Genomic DNA, 20,100 nt, shown 5'->3' on the forward strand with positions numbered 1-20,100 from the left:
ATGTAAAATTGATAACTCTAGTGTCACGTATACAAATATATTTGTATCTGTGTCAGACTTTCAGTTACTGGATTCTGATTACTGATGAAATAATGTTCGTCACTCCAAGAGTCTATGTATATATAGTCTCATTGCATGCAAGAATAAGCAGTTCGTGTTCCTCCTATACATTTGCTTGGAAGAATGCCTCAGAGTAATTCAAATAAGCCATGTTGCGTGTTAATGATCCACCTTACTGTGTCAAGGCCTGTGAGGTGGTGTAGTGCCTGATGAAGACATGGGTGAAGTTGCCTCACCAATGTTTGGGATATGGACACGATGGCTGGCAGTTTCCAGGCAGATTTTGATCCAGCTGTTACTCACCTGACAACAGCAGTTTGGAAGTACCTGAGTTTCAAATATTTCAAATATTATGCAACCAGGCCAAAAAGATTTCCAAAGAAGTGTGCCCATAGAATGGGGAAATGCTCTGCGTTGCTAAAGCTGCAAAATCAAGAAAGTCACCTAGGAGGTAAGAGTTGTGTGAGAGAAAAATTAGTTTCTTGCTTTCGTGTGAAATTTGAACATCATCTAGGGAAGTAATATTATGCAGCCCTTCCTGGTACTCTAGAACTGCCTAAGCCACAATAGCCCATAATTAGGATCCGTATGCCTTTGTGTTGCCTTCTGGTCAACTTCTGGTAGCAGAGGAACGAGGGGGCATGTAGGCTTCATTGTGTTTTGGTATATACCAGAAACCAGCTCATTCTCAGATGAAATCATTGAGCCATCATCTTGCCTTCGTGAAGGGCAAGTAGATCTCTGATGGATTGTTGAAATTTTTTTCCAAGATACGTATTTTCCATTCAGAATTGAGATAATATATAAGCAGCTATGCTTATAATCTGCTTGTTAGACACCTACAAGAACTGCTGCCAGGCAACATACAAGCTTTTGCAGTGGTTCCTTTGAACAGTTACCTCCAGCACACTGTGGTGAATGTGTTCTAGCAGTGGGGCTTTTTCCTCTTTTCTTGGCTGTTGCTGCTTATAGAGGTTAGTTCAATCAGGAGACCTTCTGAGGCTTCTCAACCTGATAGAAGGAGGAGATTGCTTCCTTGATTTGGACCAAAATATGCTCCATGATCTTAAGAGTAGCCTTTAAGTCTTTCAAAAGGTGTGGGTCTGTACTGGCTGATGAGCTGTTGAAAAGGAAAACACTGACAACATCAGCTTCTCTGTAAACCACAACTCTAGAGTCAGGTAGAGTTTTCATCAGAATGCCAGAAATGTATGTAACAGAAGATGCTACAACACTGCATGGAGAGCAGTTTGCAAGCAGGCACTAGAAGGCATTTGGATCTTGACAGAAAAGAAAGAGCATCACAGATTTGTAGTTTTGGTAGTTTCTGCCATAAGATTGTGTTGGCAAATTGAACAGTATTTTTATGGCATTATGTATCTATGTATGTTTATTGTTAGGAAAAAGATAAAAATAACACTGCTTGTGAGCCATTCTTTGCAAACAAGTTTCATCCCTTCGTTTAATTCATCTGTTGTCTGTCTGGACTATGCGTGTTGGAAGGTTTTGATGCAAGGGTCTTTTTTCATCAGGTTTTTGTGTAGTAAACAGCTTCTGTGGGCTTTCAGTTTGTAATTGTATGCTCTTACACGCTGAGAAAATGGGATTAGTGAATTGACCAGCAAAGAAGCTGAGAATATGTCATGAACGTTTTTAACAAATATCATAATATATGAGATTTCTGGCACTTTCTGTAAGAGCAATCTTACAGTCTGTTCTTTTCAAATATCACCATTTTTAATAACTAATATAAAACTAGGATAAAAATGAAATATAAATAATGTTATCTTGAAAACAACCTTTGCCCACACTGTTTAATTATATGGCATTAATACAGACATGAAGACTGAGTGGCTGAGGTTCCCAACTTTTTTGTTTTATTTTGTTCTTCTGCTCAAAAATACTTACATTCAGTAAATCATACATACTCCTGGATCAGATGCTTTGTAGTTATCAGGAGTCTTCTCAGTAGCTACGGCTTCCTTACAGGAATATGCCTCTCTGTGTTAGCACAGAACTGCTGGAAGAAAGATAAGACATACCAATGTGAATTAACATTTAGGAGAAAACATAGAACTGGTTCAAAGCATTCTGTAATGCATGTGGTCTTTAGTAGTTCAAAGTTTCCTGTATTTGAAAAATTTCCAGTAATCTAAAGTGACTGTAAATTCCAGCAATTCTAAAGTGAAGAGTTTGCTTAGCAGTTGTCAGCAGCTGCAACGAGCATGCATCTGGAAAAAGGATTATTGTACCAAAAAGGATTATGTATGGTGCTACATCAGTACCTGTATGTGGAAACACATAGCATTTTTATGCCTGTATTTTTTCTAGAAAAAAAAAAAATAAATAAAATAAATAAAAAAAAAAAAAAATCCACCAATCTACACTTAGTATTTCATATGAGTTAGTTTAATTTAAAAAAGAGGAGAGACTGCTTTGAAAGTCATGATTTGTCTTTGCAGGGTTTATTGAGATGTATGGTACTTGGTAAAACCGGTGGGTTTTGTTCTGGGAATTTAATATTACTTGATTCTTTTTAAAGGATTACATTATATAAGAATGTGTAATCACTGTGACTTCTTATTTTGTACTCCAAATTTATTTTGACACCTTGTAAGTTGTTCTCAGCCCTCTCATACAATGTTAGATCGTCACATGGGTGAGGGAACTGTTTGCTTTGTAGAATACAATGCCACTAATTAAAATTGAAAGTAAATGCACTGAATTAGAATCAGCTCATCCATCAAGGGCTGGCTACTGATTATTTACTGACAGCGCTTCATTTAGCTCTATTAATTACACAGTGGCACCGTTATATAAAGGTTATGAGTGTTATGTTCCTGAAAATTAAGAAGGAATACATGAAAGATAATTGTATGTGCTCAGCCCTGGAGTCTGGAAGTGGTAAATGTTAAATGAAGTGTTCATGTGAATAATCTATTATGTGTCGTTTTTTTCTTATCAGCATTTTAATTGCGAGTGAATAAGCAGGGCAGCAGCTTACAGAGCCTGATAGGCACCTTATGCACGCTGCGGTGGTAGTGGCTGTATGACTCCTCAATAATGAAGGAGAGCCTGCCTTTTTACTGCTGCTGTAAAAATACTTCTTTATGCATTTGAACGTAATCCTGAATTATATTGGTTTATTGGTTTTCAAGTATTGCAAAGCATTTTGTCTGCAGTCTTCTACATTGATTACTCCCACTTTCCTTATTCTTTTATCCCTTAAATAATCAGTCTTTCACCACCCTCTCCAGATAACGTTCTCTAATCCCAGCTGTGATGCAAACTGGCCTCCAGTGTTCCTGCATGACAGCTGGAATACAGATCTCAATCAGATCTGGTAGTCTTCCTCAGTGCAAAGCAAAAAGTTCTTTCAGTATCAGAACACACCAATGATAGGAATCTGAAGTCATGTATATAATTCTGGTGATACGAATTTTGAAACTGTGAGTAGACATCTTCATTTTTCCAGTGCATACCTAACTGGGTTCAAACATATAAACTCCGTTGGCATTCTTCTAAATAATTAGCCAGAGGATAATATTTTTTACCTTCTCGAAAGTTCTGTGGGTTTATGCGGGAGGTGATGGCTTTTTGCTGTTTAAATTGGAACATGGCTTTGCGGTAGGGGGTTGTTTCTGCAAGTGAAGTCCAAATGCTCATTTCCTGTGAAGGATCTACTAGCTGTGGTTGTTTGGTAATAAAACCCTTTGTGCAAAGGAGGCATGGCGTGTATGGGAAAAGCCTGTGTGTGTATGTATATTTAAAACATAATTCTCGGTTGAAAAATATTGCTCTCTCCACATTCCAAAAATGTGGACATTGTGGTCTTGAAAAGACGATTAATGTTCATGCTTTTCTGTTCAAGAAGGGACTTGAATATTCTGTTTGGTCCTGAGCTGTACGTTTCCATCATAATGAGAGATGTTATTAACTCGGATCTGGTTATAATCAAAGCCAAAGCTGAGAGCAGCATTACTGCTGCTATACTCAGAGACTGCAACCATTAAGAAATTAGTTTTGATTAGTTTGTTTTGTAATGGTGTTGTGTTTTGACATCGTGTTGCATGATGTCAAGAAGGCCTCTTTTTAAAATCACCCTGAAAAAGTGCGGCTGGAAAGCAGATTCGGGCAGGAAAATGGAAAACAGATGAAGTAGCTGTACGTCACCGGGGGAATGCTATTTCTCGAGAGGATAGAAATGATCTAATTGCCTTTGATTTTTATGAAACACTATGAAAAGGAATCTGCTTATATATTAGATTTTACATAACCGGTCATTTTATAAACTGGAAATTGCAATGTTTGTAACTTAAACTGACACAGTGCAATGAACAAGCATCTTTGTGAACAGCCCTCTGCCAGCTCTCTGGAGGTTGACAGGTTTGCATTTTTTTTTTTTTTTTTTTGTTGTTGTTGTTGTTGTTGTTGCTTTACCTCTCCCTTGTCCTTTTAATCTTCACATCCTGAAGGAGGGTCACACTGTAATGGTGTTTGTGGAGGCTGAGTGAGAATGAAAGCCTCCTGGCTTTTTATCTGCTGCCATTGCCTTCTTTGGTCCTCTGGTTTTTCTGGTGGCTGCACCATCTGCCCCCTGCACTGCTGTGGAGTTACACAATTCCTGTCTAACTCAGAGTATACAGAGTATACAGGCAGGTGATTTCAACATAAGAAATATAGTTTCTAATCTCCATTTATTTGCCAGGTTATGTAACTCACAGAATGGACCAGTGGGATTTTTATTTTTTTTTTTTTAATTTTGAGATTTTTTAAGTTTTGAGAAGCACGTGCATACATGAGCTGAGTGTTTTAAATGAAGCCACATCTGCAGCAGTGCATCAGCCAGTTCTCTTATATTTGATACATCAAGTGTAACCCTAATTATTACACAACACCCAAAAGAAAACCTTCAGTGCTACCAAAGTGAGTACTGATTTAGTAGCTGAAATGTCCTGTCTGCAAATCCAACATTACAGGTATTAATGAGAGTGGTGCTGGATCTACCATCTTTGGATGGGAAAATTGTCTCCTGCTGAATTCATCATCTTGTTGAGGTGATGTATCAGCCTAATCCCCAGTTTTGCCAAGTAAGCATTCAGTGGACTTGGTTGATGTGTTTGTGCTGTCTCTGAAGCAAGAATCCTACCGCCCTGCTTTACCAGGGTGCTGTGAAGTACTGTATTGACAGCAAAGTAGTGCTGGCTATGCCTTGGTTGGTAGGCAGCGCTTTTTTTACAGCATTAGAATATACCTAGTCTACCTAAAATATTCTCTGTAATTTCAGTTTCAACCTATATTTTACCTTCTCCTTGACAACATTCTCACTATTGGTGCCCTGATCTTTGTGATGCTTGCTCTTGAGGCCTTGATGCTAAGCTCCCTTGTAGTGCTGCTTATTTTCTTTATGAACACACTATATACGTTTGTACAAACTGCATTACCTTCTGATCAAAAATGAACTTCAGTTAACAGTTTCCAATGCAAAAACAATTACAAAATGGTTTGCAGGCAAGGAGTATGTTCTCTTTTGCTTATATTTTATCACGGTTGTTGTTGAAGTCTCCCATGCGTGTGCTTTTAATACATCCTTTCAGCTCTCCACAGTATCACCAAGGCTTTAACAGAGAACAATTGTATAGTTTGAGGACATGTAATATGTGACTAAAAGAAATATTTACATCTGGCATGATCAAAGCTTTTGGAGTATATGAATGTGCATGTAGGAGGTCTAATTTTTATGTGGGTGGATTAACAAAGAAGACTAAAACAGTGCAGTACTTAACCCCTTTCCCTTTATGAAAATTCACTTCCTGAAAATGAAAAAAACATAGTACCTGATGGTTATCTTTAGTTTTTCATTTCAGGGAGTAGTATTAATTCTTCTGCTTGTAACTACTTGTTTAAGGCACAGAGAATTTTTTTTTTTTGTACTTCAGCCCCTATAATGGCTTATTTAACAAGATACTTATCATGTTGCTTGTATTTTTGCACATTGGAACATACAAGTGCTTTAGAGTTTTAATAACTGATAAGTGATCATTTTGACACAGCCTGCAGAACTGCTGTGGTAGGAACACTATGGTATTTTCCAGTGTTTGCTAATAGCCACATCTCCAGGTTCACTTTCTGCCATTTTAGTCCCTGTGGCTGTCGGTCAGGAGTGGGTTCTAGAAATCTGTTGGTTTTTTTTTTCATTCACTTATTTAAAATATGTAATTGCTTACATTATGAGAGGCTATTATTAGCTCTTTGAGTCATCTTGGTTAGCAGGCTGTTTACACGGCTCTGGTGGTGAAGCTTTGGGTGCTGGCTGACCTGCCCAGACAGCCTGCTGCCAGGGGAGGTCCTGCTCTCTCTCCTCTTGCATTCCTGCTCTGTGCAGGGGCCGTGGGACCTCGCTATCCCTAGCTCCAGCCGTGCCCATTCAGGCTGCAGGGCACGCAGCTCAGCTCACTCACCGAGCAGGAAAGCCCACACACTTTGTTGCACACCAAATCCTTATTTTGCTGTTCTGAGCATTAGCTTACCAGGTGCTCAGCAGAGGACCTGAGCTGGCAGGAGTTACGCATCAAGGCCATGGCCAGAGGCTGGTGTGAGGGAGAGAACCACCTGCCCATAGAGAGCTTCCAGCGTGCTCAGACCGCTGCTGAAGTCACAGTGTGAGTCATGAGCTCGGTATCAGGTAATCTGTAATTCGTGGCTTCTTCAAAAGCAGTCATGTTTTGCAGGCAAACTGATGTGAGGAACAGTTCTCGTCAGTTAATATGTCAGTGAAGACACACATTAATTTTTAGAAGACATGCACCTTTTGTGGGTACCTTAAAAGCGTAACTACACGCTTACAGCATTCAGTGCTGTTATTTTTAGAGCAGGGGGTCATCAAAGCCACAAAACATTCTTCCCGCTGAAAGCATTTTATACCTTTTAAATCATAAGGGTGCAGTAACTTTGCTTGCTGTTCTTTCTCTGTGTCACTTCAGCACTCAAAAGCTAAGGGAGTAGATACACCTTTGAATACTTATTCCAGTGCTTTGTTGCCTATGTGGCAGTGGTAACCTCCAGCTCAGGTCCTGAACTACTCTAGTATCAAATACCTGTGTGAGCTGCTGTGGAAACCAGCTCATGGCAACGTGCTGTGTGAGCAGCTGGGGAAATGGTGGGGGAACCATGCAGCCACTCTGGTGCTCTGTGCCAGAGCCAGGGCAGGCAGGGCCGGGCTTTGATCTGCCCTTCAGCCTGTGTCACACCTCAAGTGCCAGGAGGCCATAGCGTTGGCAGGCTCTTTCCCAAACGTCTGAAGCTTAAGTTTCAGCCTTATCAACGGGATGCCTCTATGTTTTCCTCTGGCTTCAGCAGCAAATCTCATGTGCTCGGTTGGCAGATCAGTTGAGTGCTGTCTGCAGCTCACGGGAGGGCAGTCTGTGTCTTTGGAACAGCGCTGTGTTCAGCCTTCGTGTTTTTCCTGTGTGTTAGACTTCCTTTGTATATTGTTCTTGTAAATTTTCTCTTCTTCAAGAAGAAAAAAAAATACATAAATAGAAATACATATATATATAAAAATATAAATATATACAATTTCACTTGTTTTCACACAAGGATTCCTATGCAAGCTTACCATGCTTTCTCATTACAAAATAGCCTTTTTTTTTCTGTGTTGCACTGTTGAAAAACAACTAGCAAGCAGGGCTGATCTAAGCAGTACCTTTGTTTTGCTACTTTGTCAGTTTGGGGCATTTTCACCTAATAATTAGAGGCCCCAGTGGGCACAGCAATGGAGGAAGCAAGCTTAGAGAAAAGACTTGGAAAGAAACATCATCAAAACCTAAAGTAAATGGTGTGGGAATGTGGCACTGTGCCCCTGCAAAGTTTCTCCCACTGACAAAACTGAGGGATGCCCTGATACTGTGGTAAGTCTTCACAAGAAGGAAACAGGCTTGAAAGTTTGTCTCTACCAGAGAGACAAACCGTGTATGTAGTGTTATTAGTGTCACCAGGAGATTGACTGCCTACCTTCCTGTGGCTTGTCCAAGGAGATTTCCATGTACCCTCATCTAATTCTAAGATAAAGAAGGGACCATCTGTTCTTTTTCCTTCACTCCCTTCTTTATTACAGTCCTTTGTTCTCATGGTCTCAAATCCTAATTCATCCTCCCTGATGTGCTCTGGACTTCGCTGGGTCTATCAGATACCATGTGCTCATCTTGTCATCAGCCTGTTCTGCCCGCAGTTGTTTCCTGCTCTTCCTTACTCATTGGCATGCCTATTTCCCCAGTGATGGCATGCAGACCCCATTTTATTGTACAGTCTTTCTTCTGCACCAGCATACACCAGAAAATACTCCAGAGCATACTCTGGAAAATGTGCTGCTGGCATAGGGAGCAGGAGGTGCACCCAGACCGTACTTCTTGCATTCTTCCTTCTGCATCGATTTTCCTGGCTCTGCTATTTACTTTGCTCATAAAAGGCAGTCTTCAATGATGACACATCCGTATGATGTCACTGCAGAGAAGTAAGGCTATTCTGTGAGCAGCTGTTTTTTTTGCTGGTGACTGTGGACAAGGGTGAATTTTGCCAAAATCTGTTTTACAGTAACAGGGATTTAACAGGGACTTGTTCATTAGCTGTCCCCTTCCTGTCCTCTTTCTCATTTAAAAAAAAAAAAAAAAACAACTGCCCTGATGTTACCACTGGTGAAACCCATATCTGTGAAAGCCGAGGCTGGGTCTAAATGCAGACAAGGCTGCTGGCCAGTGGGGAAGTTTAGGGAAGAAATACCAAGCGGTGGATGGTTTTGTGTGCAGTTTTGGCATTTGTTTGTTCATTTCTTCAGTCCCCAGGGAAAATACTGTAGAAGCTGATAGCAAAAACTGTGTAAACAGAGCTCTGCGATGATATTGTAAACAGTGTCCGCTTTGCCCTTCTTTAGCATCTTCTGCAGACCTGTCTTGTGTGCTGATCTCATACATGTTGCGTATGTGTATATTGTACCATGTACAAAAGGGACTGCATACCAAATAGTGACTCATTTTATATCCCAGCTCATACAATGTGGGCTTTGGGTTCCAGTGAGTCATCAGCTCAGATTTATGGCATAGCTGCAGGTTTGTGTAAATAGTCACCATGTTGGGGTGTCAGGACACAATCTCTGGAAGCGTTTCTAACAGACATCTCTGTGTACAGACATCCATAGTGAGGAATGTCACTATGTGAGCAGGAAAAAGTACCAAGCATCAGTGTTTCAGCTGCTTTGTGTATGATGTTGGAACTGGAAACTGAAACTGTGTCACAGAGACAAGTATCCATCTAACTTGCTTGCAGTCTGATTCATCATTATAAACATGTTTGTGTAAATCTTGGTCTTGCTATACATCACTGCATGTCTTTTCTCTTGCTAGGCTTCACGTTCAGGGTCATGAACGCACCCCTGGCCCTGGACTTGGCCTTTGGCACACTGTGTGAGCAGCTCCAGCAGTGGGGGCAGACACATGCTGGCATTCCAGTGCTGCTGGGGTGGCTGCTGGGAGACAGCGACCCAAGGGGAGGCCTGCAGACATCCACCCCAGTAAGTGACACCTGCTGCTGTCCCATAGCAGGGCTGTTGTGCTTCTGCAGGCCCGTGGTGGGGTGGAACAGAATAGTGGAGTGGACTGATGGTCATTACTCCAATATTAATTGTATTACAATTAAAAATAAAAAATAAATCACATGGACAGTGCTTAGAATAAATAAATAGAGTTTGATGTCAGTGGCCTGGCAATATCAGCACGAAATTAAAAGACCAACAAACAGTGAAATAAATCAAGAGGTACTTAACAAATGGCTGCTGGCTGCAGCTGCAGCTAATTGCACTTAGTGTCATTGCTGCTGATTGCTGGGTTCAGACTGCATGCTCTCCTGCCTCACTATAGCCTCACTTAGCACTTGCCATGCCACATGGGTCCTTTCCTAATGGCTGTGTTTCCACTTAGGAAGAAGACGAGTGCCTGTTTGACAAAGGGGAAGTGAACTTCTGGGCAGAGAAGCTGACCAGTGCCAGGTTGCTGGGTAAGCACCTGCTGCTGCTCTCCCAGGTGACCCACCTGGCTCTGCCGGATGGAGGAGAGCTTGACCGACTCTCCCAAAGGGCCCAGGACCAAGCCCAGCTCATTGCCCACCTCCTTTCAGCCCTACCTCCAAGTCCAGAATTTTTGAAAACGGCAGAATTCACAAAATTGGCCATTCAGAACGAGCAAATATCACTCTGCCTTAAAATACTGAATTTGCTGCGGTCAGTTGACGAGGGCAAAGATTGAAATCTGAAAAAGTAAATTACCAAAAGTTCCTAAAAAGCTACAAAGTTCTTAAAAGTTCATTCTCAGGGAGCTGGAGGCTCAGCAAGGAGCCAATCCTGAGGGTATCCGTGGAGCTGAGACATGGCCATAATGAGCCCAAGAAGCCTGCCATAAACTGTTCACTATTCATGCTTCCCATGCATTTTCCATCCGTGAGTCCATTCGTTTTTTTTGTCAGGTGTGCTGCTGGGGACCGTTCCCTTTAAATGCATTTGCTAATTTAATTCGGCTGAGCATGGTTTGTTGTTGCTACTGTAGGAAGTAGAGCAGCTCAGCCTAATATTTTCCATTCAGCCAGGTGCAGGCCACCTGTTAGGGTACGTTTTAGTCCAAGTTTTGACCTCCTTTATTTTAATACCAATAAAAAATTAGTTTTTTTTTCTTTCTATGTGTGGAATGGTAATTATTAAATGGATAGGGTAAATTTTTAAGTGTTACTTAAATAAACCTTGGCTTCTTTCTTTGCCCTTGACAAGATTTTGACTGTTTTAAACGTTACTGCATTCTTCTCTGAACTTCACTTTGCTATCAGCCTTGTAGATGGACCTGCATCAGTTAACGCTTCGCGTGCCCGCATTTTCTGCAAATCGAATGGCCGCTGTTGCGAAACGTTGACGTTTTGCAAACCGCTTTCACTCGATGCGAGTCGAGCAGCGGCGCTGTCTGCGGCGCTTCCCGCGCTGCCGCCGCTCCGGGACAGCCGGGAGAGCCGGGCCGGGCCGTGCAGCGCCATGGGCGGCCAGCAGGTGGCAGTAGAGCACCGCCGTGCGTGGCGGCACCGGCGGGCGGGGGCCGCGCGGCCGGAGGTGGAGCGCGAGGCTGTTGTGCTGCGGAGCGGGCTGCGCTTCCAGGCAGGGCTTGGCGGGGGCGGGAGATCGCACCGGGGCTCGAGCGTGAGCGGGAATCCGAGCGCTCGCTGTCAGTTGCAGGGCTCGAGGTGACGTATGTTACTTAAAGCGAAGCGCCCGCTCGCTCAAAGGGGAAAGTTAGCGCCGCGATGAGAGCTGGGCGCCTGTGCCGCGCGCGGTGCCGGGCGGTGGCCGTGAGACGGCAGCTCGCGTTCTGGCAGCTCCGTGGGCCCCGAGGACGAGTCGGGTGCATTGGGTGGCACGGTGCCTCACGGCTTGTGTAGCAAGCGCCGCGCTCCCCCCTACTTTATAGGGAGCAAATAAAGGTCCGCCTGGCGGTTTCGTTGCTCGCAGTTACCGCGCACCAGCCGCTCGCAGGACTTTAACCCTTAGCCGGCCCCAGCAGCTCGCTAGGGACGGGCCGGGAGCAGAGGCGCCGGGCTCGGGGCAGCACCGCACGCGGGCGGCACAGCCGCACTGCCCGGGGCCGGCAGTGTTACGCGGGGCGGGCGCCAGGGGGCGGCGCGGCGCCGAGCTCAGCTCGGAGGGGCCCTGAGGGGCGCGAAGGGCCGGACCCACCGGCGATGGGTCGGGGGGAGGGGAGGGTGGTACAGGAGCGCGGCGTGGGGCAAAGCCCAACGGGCGGCCGAGGAACGCACCCACCCCCAGCCCCGCGCTCGCAAACGCGCTCTGACAGCGCGCGCTTCCTGCTGACGTGGGAAGTTTGCAGCCGGGCACGGCTCGCAGTAGGGCGACCACCGAGCGCTTGAGCCTTGCGGACGCTAACTTCGCCTCCCGCTCGGCGGCGCGGGGCAGGCGCTGCGCCACTGTCACGGGGCAGCCGCCCGTCCGGGGCTGCGGGGGGGGGGGGGGGGGAGGGGTGGCGCAGCAGCGCGCAGCAGCCCGCAGCAGCCCGCACCCGCCGCCGCCCCGCGCGCGGCCCTTTGTCCCGCGGCAGTTACGTGGCACGGGTTTATTTTCGGCGGGGCGGGCGGGGGCGGCCCCTTCCCGCGGGGCCCGTGCCGCCATGGCCGCCGCCGGGCCGCTCGGTTCGGGGCGGGGCGGGGGCCGGAGCGGGGCGGGGGGGAGCGGGGCCCGCCCCTGCGGGCCGCGGCGGCGGCGTTTATATGGAGGCGGCGCGGGGCGCCGCGGAGTTCCCGCAGGTCGCTCGCTGCTGTGCAGCCGCCGTCGCCGCCTCGGCCCGGCACCCGCCGTCCCGCCCGCCCCGCCGGGAAGGAGCCGGGACCGTCTCGGCTCCGAAGCACGCGGCCCCCTCCCGTCTCGTCGTGGCTTTTCCAAACCCTCCGAGGAGAGCGGGATCGTTCGGTCCTTCCTGTATTTCCGACCATTACAGGATCTAGAGATGTCTACGACGCTGTTATCTGCCTTCTACGACATCGACTTCTTGTGCAAGGTAAGGGGGGCGCGGGGCGCTGGGGGGTGCCGCGTTCGGGGCCGGGGCTCCTCCGCCCAACTTCGGCGGAGCGGCGGCGCGGGCTCGGCGCGGTCCCGCTGCAACCCGCTCTTTTTCTTCCGTCCCTCCGCCCCGCAGACGGAGAAGTCGCTGACCAACCTCAGCAGCATGCTGGACAAGAAGGCCGTGGGCACCCCGGTCACCTCCTCCGGCTCCAGCTTCGCGCCGGGCTTCCTGCGGCGGCACTCGACCAGCAACCTGCCGGCCCTGGCCGCCGGCACCAAGTTCCCCAGCCCCACCGGCTCCAGCTCGTCCTCCTCCTCCTCGTCCTCGTCCTCCTCCTCGTTCGGCGGCCTGAAGGAGCCGGGCTCCGGCGGCGGGGGCGGCGGCGGCGGCAGCCCCACGGCCCTGCTGAACAAGGAGAACAAGTTCCGGGACCGCTCCTTCAGCGAGAACGGCGAGCGCAGCCAGCACCTGATGCAGCAGCTCCAGCAGCAGCAGGCGGCGGCCGGCAAGGGGGGCGGCTCGGGGGGCGGCGGGGCGCCCATCAACTCCACGCGCTACAAGACGGAGCTGTGCCGCCCCTTTGAGGAGAGCGGCGCCTGCAAGTACGGCGAGAAGTGCCAGTTCGCCCACGGCTTCCACGAGCTGCGCAGTCTCACCCGCCACCCCAAGTACAAGACCGAGCTCTGCCGCACTTTCCACACGATCGGCTTCTGCCCCTACGGCCCGCGCTGCCACTTCATCCACAACGCCGACGAGCGCCGCCCGGCGCCCGGCGGGGGCACGGCCGCCGCCCCCCCGCCCTCGGCCGCCGCGCCGCACCAGCACCACCACCACCACCACCACCACGCGGCCCCGCACCCCGCCGGCAGCACCGGCGACCTCCGCGCCTTCGCGCCCCGCGAGCACCCGCTGGGCGGCGGCTTCGGGCACCCGCGCGGCGGCGGCGGCGGCGGGGAGCGGCCCAAGCTGCACCACAGTCTCAGCTTCTCCGGCTTCTCCGCCCACCACCACCACCAACACCACCCCCCGCACCCGCACGGCGCCGCCCCGCCGCCGCCGCAGCCCGGCGGCCGCTTGGAGGCCGCGCTGCTGGAGAGCCCCGGCGGCTCCCGCACGCCTCCGCCGCCCGCCTCCGCCTCGTACTGCGAGGAGCTGCTCTCTCCGCCCTGCGCTAACAACGCTTTCGCCTTCTCTGGCCAGGAGCTGGGCAGCCTGATAGCGCCGCTCGCCCTGCACACGCCCGGCTTCGCCGCCGCGGCCGCCGTGGCCGCCGCCGCCTACTACCGCTGCCAGCAGCAGCAGCCGCCGCCGCCGCCCGGGGGCTGCCCGCCGCCCCCCGCCTCGCCGCCCTTCAGCTTCCAGCCCCTGCGCCGCCTCTCCGAGTCGCCCGTGTTCGACGCGCCGCCCAGCCCGCCGGACTCGCTCTCGGACCGCGAGAGCTACCTGAGCGGCTCGCTCAGCTCCGGCTCGCTCAGCGGCTCCGAGTCGCCCGGCCTGGATTCGGGCCGCCGCCTTCCCATCTTCAGCCGCCTCTCCATCTCCGACGACTGAAGGGTGGAAGGAAGGAAAGAAGGATGGGGCCGCGGGCGGTGGGGCGCGGGGAGCGAGCCGGCCCCCCTCTCTATTTGTCTGTTGTCGTTTGTTTGTTTTTTTTTTTATACACGTAACCTATCAATGTACACACGAGAGCTGAACAAAGCGAAAAGCGTCGTGCGAAAGGGCGACTGACGTGAACTGAACAAACCTATTTTTCTAGAGAGACCTTGGAAGAAGGGGGATTTGTGTTTCGGAGTTGTCCTTCTCGTTCTCCGGAGACGAGTTCTGATCCGCACCAGCAGCACCATTCCATCCGGGAACGCGGCCGGACCCACCGCGAGCTTCTCCAGCGCGAAATCCAACATCCTGCCAAGAATATGCCTTGATAACAACCTTCTATTTTTTTTATATATCTATATATTATTATTATAACAAATGCTAAAACCTTCATTCCAAAGTTTAATATTGGTTCCATTGCCACCACTTAGTGGATGTTTGGCTTAGAACAACTTTTCTTTTTCGTTGTTGCTTTATTTGGAAGCACTCGACCGAGTTTAGTTTGTAATTGTTGGAGAATAACTGCTGATTTTTTTTTTTTTTAATTTTTTTTAGCTGTTTTGAGTTGATTGCATGAATGAGTCACTGCACACAACTCAATATGAAACTATTTAACTTATTTATTATCTTGTGAAAAGTATGCATTGGTAATTTGTTCATACTGTATTTATCGGGTATGATGAAAAGCAATAGATATATATTCTTTTATTATGTTTAAATTATGATTGCCATTATTAATCGGCGAAATGTGGAGTGTGTTCTTTTCACAGTAATATATGCCTTTTTGTAACTTCACTTGGTTATTTTATTGTAAATGAGTAAAATTCTTAATTTAAGAGATTGTATGTAATATTTATTTCATTAATTTCTTTCCTTGTTTACGTAAATCTGAAAGATTGCATGGTTTCTGTATAGAAATCGGTCTCGATGCTGTGGAAGTAGTTTGAGGAATTTCTATGGGATTTTTTTAGAATGTAAATGGTTGTAGCCCGTCCGAGTAGAAGAAAACCAACAAGAGACTGACTTTTGGCAATCAGACTTCAAAGTGGCGAACCTGATGCAGCCTCGTTCCAAGTATAACCAAAAAGTGTTCCTCGTTGCCTAACTCCACCACTCACACTGTGATGTAGTCTCAACGGATGTAGCAATAATTGGGGTGCCCAGTATTATGCCTCACAGTGCCTTCTGGAGGGTCCACGCTTGCCTTAAATACTTCTCAACCAAATGAGTATTTCTCTTAATGCTTGAGGTGATAATTTGAATGTAGGGATGGGTTTTGACTACAGCAAAATTTCACCACTCTTTATTTTGTAAGAATGGCGGCCATCTTTGGATCTGAAACTTTATTCACGAGCATATCTTGTTTAATTGAATTCCAAAACTTGTAATATTTTTTTTTTTTTCTTATGTAGAAAGTCGGGAGTTTTCCAAAACTTTCCTGGACGGTGGATGAATGAGCGGTAGCTTAGTTTTGTTTGTACATAGGTACAGATTGAGCACTATGTACTCTTTTGGACTACTTTAACAGAAGTATGTTTTGAATGTAACTAAAGGATAAGTCAACTTGAGTTGTAATATATTTTTCGGGAGTCAGTTCACTACAAATTGTGTGAGACTGTAAACTTTGTACTGTAAATGTTTTGTAGTTCTCCCAATAAAATTTTTTTGAAAAAAAAACAAAACAACAACAACAACAAAAAACCAACACCCCCAGCCCCTCACCCTTCCTTGCCTGCAGGGTGGCCCTGTCCTGCTCCCCATTGCTCTCAGTCTGGCTACAGATTAACCAGCACACTCCTGCAGCTAGTGCTGGGCAGCAGCCAAAGCTAATATGCTCTTCCAGAATGTTCGGCCTTGCGAGTGCTGCTGGGGTGCTTTCTCCTGCTTCCCTTTTTTTTTTTTTTTTTATCCTGCTTTCTTTTTAGGTCAAGGGTAGAGGATTCAGCCTCTGCTGCGTGTACCTTTGCAGTTGGAATGGAAAAATCTAGTAATGGCATTTATAGCTGCTGGGGACATGCTGGTACCCTTCCCACTTGTTTGGGCTGAGGAGGAAGTGGCAGGGCAATAAAAAGGCATCATTAAGATTCACCCTTTGTCCCAAATCCCCTCTCCTCAGCAGCAGGATCCAGAAAGGGATGAGGACTTCTGCCTCACCGCTCCCCGGGCTGGGGCTCAGCAGTGCTAATCGGGCTGGTATTAAACATGGTAATCAGTGTTCAGGGCTTGAGTTTTTAAAGAAATTGCCTTTCTGGGGGCGTGTTTATATAACAAAACGCTCGGTGGCCTGGGGATTGCGTGTGTTAATGCTGGAGGGATTTTCTTCACTAATAGCTCTGCAGTTTGGTTCCTTATTCCAATCAACCCCTTAAACTTAAAGTCATGGTTTCTGCAGGCTTACTTTTGTTCTTTTGTCATACTAATAATAAATGTTGTTAACGTTATGGCATCTTTGCGCTGTCTGGACTGCCGCAGTACTTTCTATAAATACGAGGCAGAATGTAATACGGGTGCCATATGTTTGTGTAACAAACCTTGGGCTGACTCCGGGTTTAAAATTAAAACAAACGTAAGCGATGTATGACAACACAGCCCTGCCACAGCAGCCAGCCTTTTTCATTGGGTCAGCCCGATAGGTTTTGCTTGGGATTGGCCCTTTTTTACGGTTAGTCCGATGGGATTTGCTGGGGATTGCTTTCTTAGCAGTTCTGGAGGAGCTGCTCTCAAGGCCCCCCGGTGCCCGCAGGAGGGGCCTTGCTGCGGTTGCAGCTCAGCCGGGCCGATGTCCTGACTCGCTTTTGGGATTTGGAAACAAGTTGCTGAGCTATAAGTGCATTAGCTGGGAGTGCACACCCCGTGGAGTTGCAGGATTTTTCTTTCCCAAGGTGCACTTTTTGCTTTATCCCACCTCTTCCCCTGCACTGCCTCTCCAAAGCAGATCAAGATCTCCCGTACTGCTGCCCATGGTGTATGTGGGACGGTGGCATCTACCAGCTCCATGCCCTCACCTCCCTGCGACCTCCTGGCGGCCCTGGCTCAGGGTGATGGCGCGGGCACTGGTGCAGGCTGCGCCCTGAGCTGCTGCCCTACATCCCGCCTGTTGTGTAGGGGAGGAGGCTGCCGGGATGGCCTGGTGACCGCTCCTCTAAAGCCAGGGCTACATGTGGGACAGCAGGCCCAGGCACCCTGTGCTCACAGGCCTGTCCTCTTGTACCCTGTTTTGTTTATATCTCTGCAAAAGCGTATTTCCAAATGATCCATTACAGTGTTGTGTGCTGCTGCCCAGAAAGCCAGAAGTCCTTGGACTGGGAAGATAAGTGTCTGCTTCTTGTGCTGTGCAATCAAGTGGTGACCTTTAAACCGGTGACTTACACTGTTGACTTAAGCAAAAGCTCTGTTGCTTTCATTTCAAAAGTCAGCGAAGCATGTGAAGCTGGCCAGACCATTCAGAAATTTCCTGATACCTCGCAATAAATCAATACAGTCTGCATAAAAATAAGACCTGTGGGCTGAGAAGGAGCTTCAAGGTCTCTGCTATCGCACGCTGGTTAGCTGGGACGCTTGCAGTCCTGTCGGCTGGGCAGTCTTTTGTACTTGCTTCAGTTTTGATCTGAAAGAAATTGCAGTAAAGCCACATTCACAGAAATGCAGGTAGCAGTATAGATCTTGGAAAGGGAATTGATTTAAGATGGCATGATCACTGTGGGGTTTTTCAATGTGCTGAGTCAGCAGTTCTGTTTCTTTTTATCCCTAGTCTTCTCCATTTCTCTGTTTGCTGTTGTCTGTGTGTGGTTGGTTGGTTGGTTGGTTCCTTGGTTTGTCTTTCTCAGGTGAAGAGAGAGTGGTGTGGCTCCAGTGTCCTTACTTTCTCTTGGCGTTCCATCTTGGTTCCTGACAGAAGTTCACAGAAAAATTAAACTTGATTCAGGACACATCTGCATGGATTGCTCAACATGGAAATAGTTCCCAGCGATATGCCACAGAGCACAGGCATGCTGCTCTTCACTTGGTGCATCTTGGCCCTAGCTTAAGTGCAGTTTGCTTGACGATTTATCCCCACTTCAGGTGTAGAAGCTCAAATTCATGGCATGTTCCATGTAGCCTGTTGAAATGACCACATCACTGGGGCAGTCAGCTCTAAAGTATATTTCAGACGCAGAATGCTGCAAACCAGAGCTTCAGTGGTTAATACATAAAAAGGTACGAGCCCTTTGTTGGAACATCGTTTAAACATCTGGTGCAACTCTTCCAATACTTTGAAATGTAAATTGTTGTCCCTCTGCCATTTTCAGCCCTCATCCCCTATCCCATCCCTTATTGCATTGCATGCCACCCATTAGGTCTTTCAACACATTTTGGAGTGTGCAGCTTGCATTTAAAAAAAAAGAAACTGTGTGCACCTGAAAGTCTCATTTTCAAAGAAGGCCCAAAATTTCATTGTTATGGTCAAGGTATGCTTGGTTTTCTTATGCCATTTTGCTAGCATAGTATTAAAGCTAAAGGACTCGTACTATGTGTTTTTAATCATTTGTCCTGTCTGTTCTTGCTGGCCTTGAGAGTGAACCTGGCTTGACAGAGTGGCTGTGTTCTGTCATGGGTCAGGTGAGACATTGCAGGTTTTGCCTGCTGAGCTCACAGAGCATGGCAGCACATTAGCTCTGGACACTGAAACCTCACGTCGTGATGCTTCGGCTTAGGCTCACGTTCCTCAGTGCTTTAAGGCAAAGATACTGGGCTTTCCACCTTGTTCCATTTGCAGTGAAGTTAGATATTGCCTTTGGCTGATGATGAAGCTGTTTGGTGTCTGCCCAGGAATGGGCAGATGTGGCAGCTAGAGGCAGGACCATCCCCACAGGGTGGCCACAGCCAGCTCTGTAAGTGCTCATCTGCTGACATTATCGGAAGGTTGGAATGAAAACGATAGACTCGAGGTGGTGTAGCAGGCTGCCTCCACCAAAAGAGAGCAATTTCTTTTCCTGTCTGTCCTCTTCTGACACGTTTTTACTGACCTGGTTCAGATTGCTGATCCAGAGTCTTGCACCCTGCTGGCAGCTTGCATGATGAATCTGATGAGTTTCAGAGCTGGTGTAAAGGAGGAGGTAGAGCCTGGCATCTAGTAGAGGAGGCAGGAGTGTTGGGATGAAGAGCACAGAGCCTCCATACCAAGCTGCAAGATCGGCCTATCCATCTTATGTGGGTTTTGCCAAGTCTGGAGAAACACTGTTTCCCCTGAAGTTCTTTGGGAACTTCTAGGTATGCCAATTTTAGGACTTCTTTTATGTATCGATGATGTAAATGGTTCTCCCGGACACTGAGGATTTCTCATTGCATTTGGAAAGGTATCAACATTTAAAAGATGGCTCGGATCAAAAGTGGACTTCATTAACAGGAATGTATCCCGTAGCAGATCTTTGGTCTTGTTTATGGGAAACTAAATAATGGCTGTGTGGCAAAGCTCGTCTTCAGAGAAGTTCTGAATGTGAAAGTAAGTGCTTGTTATCAACTGGCATTGTTTTAGCAGGTTGTGTATTTTTTGCTGAATGTAATGAAGAGCGTTGATTTGTATGTCTAACTTGTTTATTAAGAACATAATTTGGGGAGAAGAGAATGGAGAGATGAGATTCCTCCCCCAAGGTCTAGAGGACCTACTGCCTAAAAAGAAGTTGTTGGGTTTTTTCTCCCAAGCTTAGTCAAACAGACTCAAGCAATTAAATTCTCATTTCAAAGAGGTGAGATGGATATATTTTAATGGAGGATTTTGGGGTGACCCCCTTCCCTCAGAATCTGCATTCCTTAGGAAAACAGGCAAAATTAACCCAAAAAATCTCTTTTCTGTTGATGTAGAAGG

The 20,100-nt window shown here is 47.3% G+C and overlaps 2 protein-coding genes across 3 annotated transcripts in view; both read left to right on the forward strand.

Annotated features, from left to right (window-relative positions):
- Positions 1-10,866, forward strand: part of THADA (THADA armadillo repeat containing) — a 211,502-nt gene extending 200,636 nt beyond the window's left edge. For both annotated transcript variants that reach the window (XM_042826019.1, XM_042825953.1), the window contains 2 exons: positions 9,459-9,625; positions 10,032-10,866. In XM_042826019.1, the coding sequence (XP_042681953.1) occupies positions 9,459-9,625; positions 10,032-10,355 (491 nt within the window). In that variant the 3' untranslated portion in view covers positions 10,356-10,866. The remainder of the gene's footprint in view (positions 1-9,458; positions 9,626-10,031) is intronic.
- Positions 10,867-12,436: 1,570 nt separating this feature from the next.
- On the forward strand, positions 12,437-16,696 carry ZFP36L2 (ZFP36 ring finger protein like 2). The gene is made up of 2 exons (XM_042829248.1): positions 12,437-12,656; positions 12,795-16,696. The coding sequence occupies exons 1-2, from the start codon at positions 12,606-12,608 to the stop codon at positions 14,211-14,213; spliced, it is 1,470 nt and encodes a 489-aa protein (XP_042685182.1). The 5' UTR covers positions 12,437-12,605; the 3' UTR covers positions 14,214-16,696.
- Positions 16,697-20,100: the final 3,404 nt, after the last annotated feature.

This window comes from Centrocercus urophasianus, unplaced genomic scaffold, assembly GCF_019232065.1.
Source record: "Centrocercus urophasianus isolate 14NV4802_14NV808 unplaced genomic scaffold, USGS_Curo_1.0 seq_10, whole genome shotgun sequence".
In the NCBI taxonomy this organism is placed as follows: Eukaryota; Metazoa; Chordata; class Aves; order Galliformes; family Phasianidae; genus Centrocercus; species Centrocercus urophasianus.

Excerpts from the sequence above, each read along its gene's own strand:
- ZFP36L2 (XM_042829248.1), top strand. The coding sequence starts at position 12,606 with ATGTCTACGACGCTGTTATCTGCCTTCTACGACATCGACTTCTTGTGC. Across the intron at positions 12,657-12,794 it reads ACATCGACTTCTTGTGCAAG|ACGGAGAAGTCGCTGACCAA; the intron begins GTAAGGGGGGCG and ends TCCGCCCCGCAG.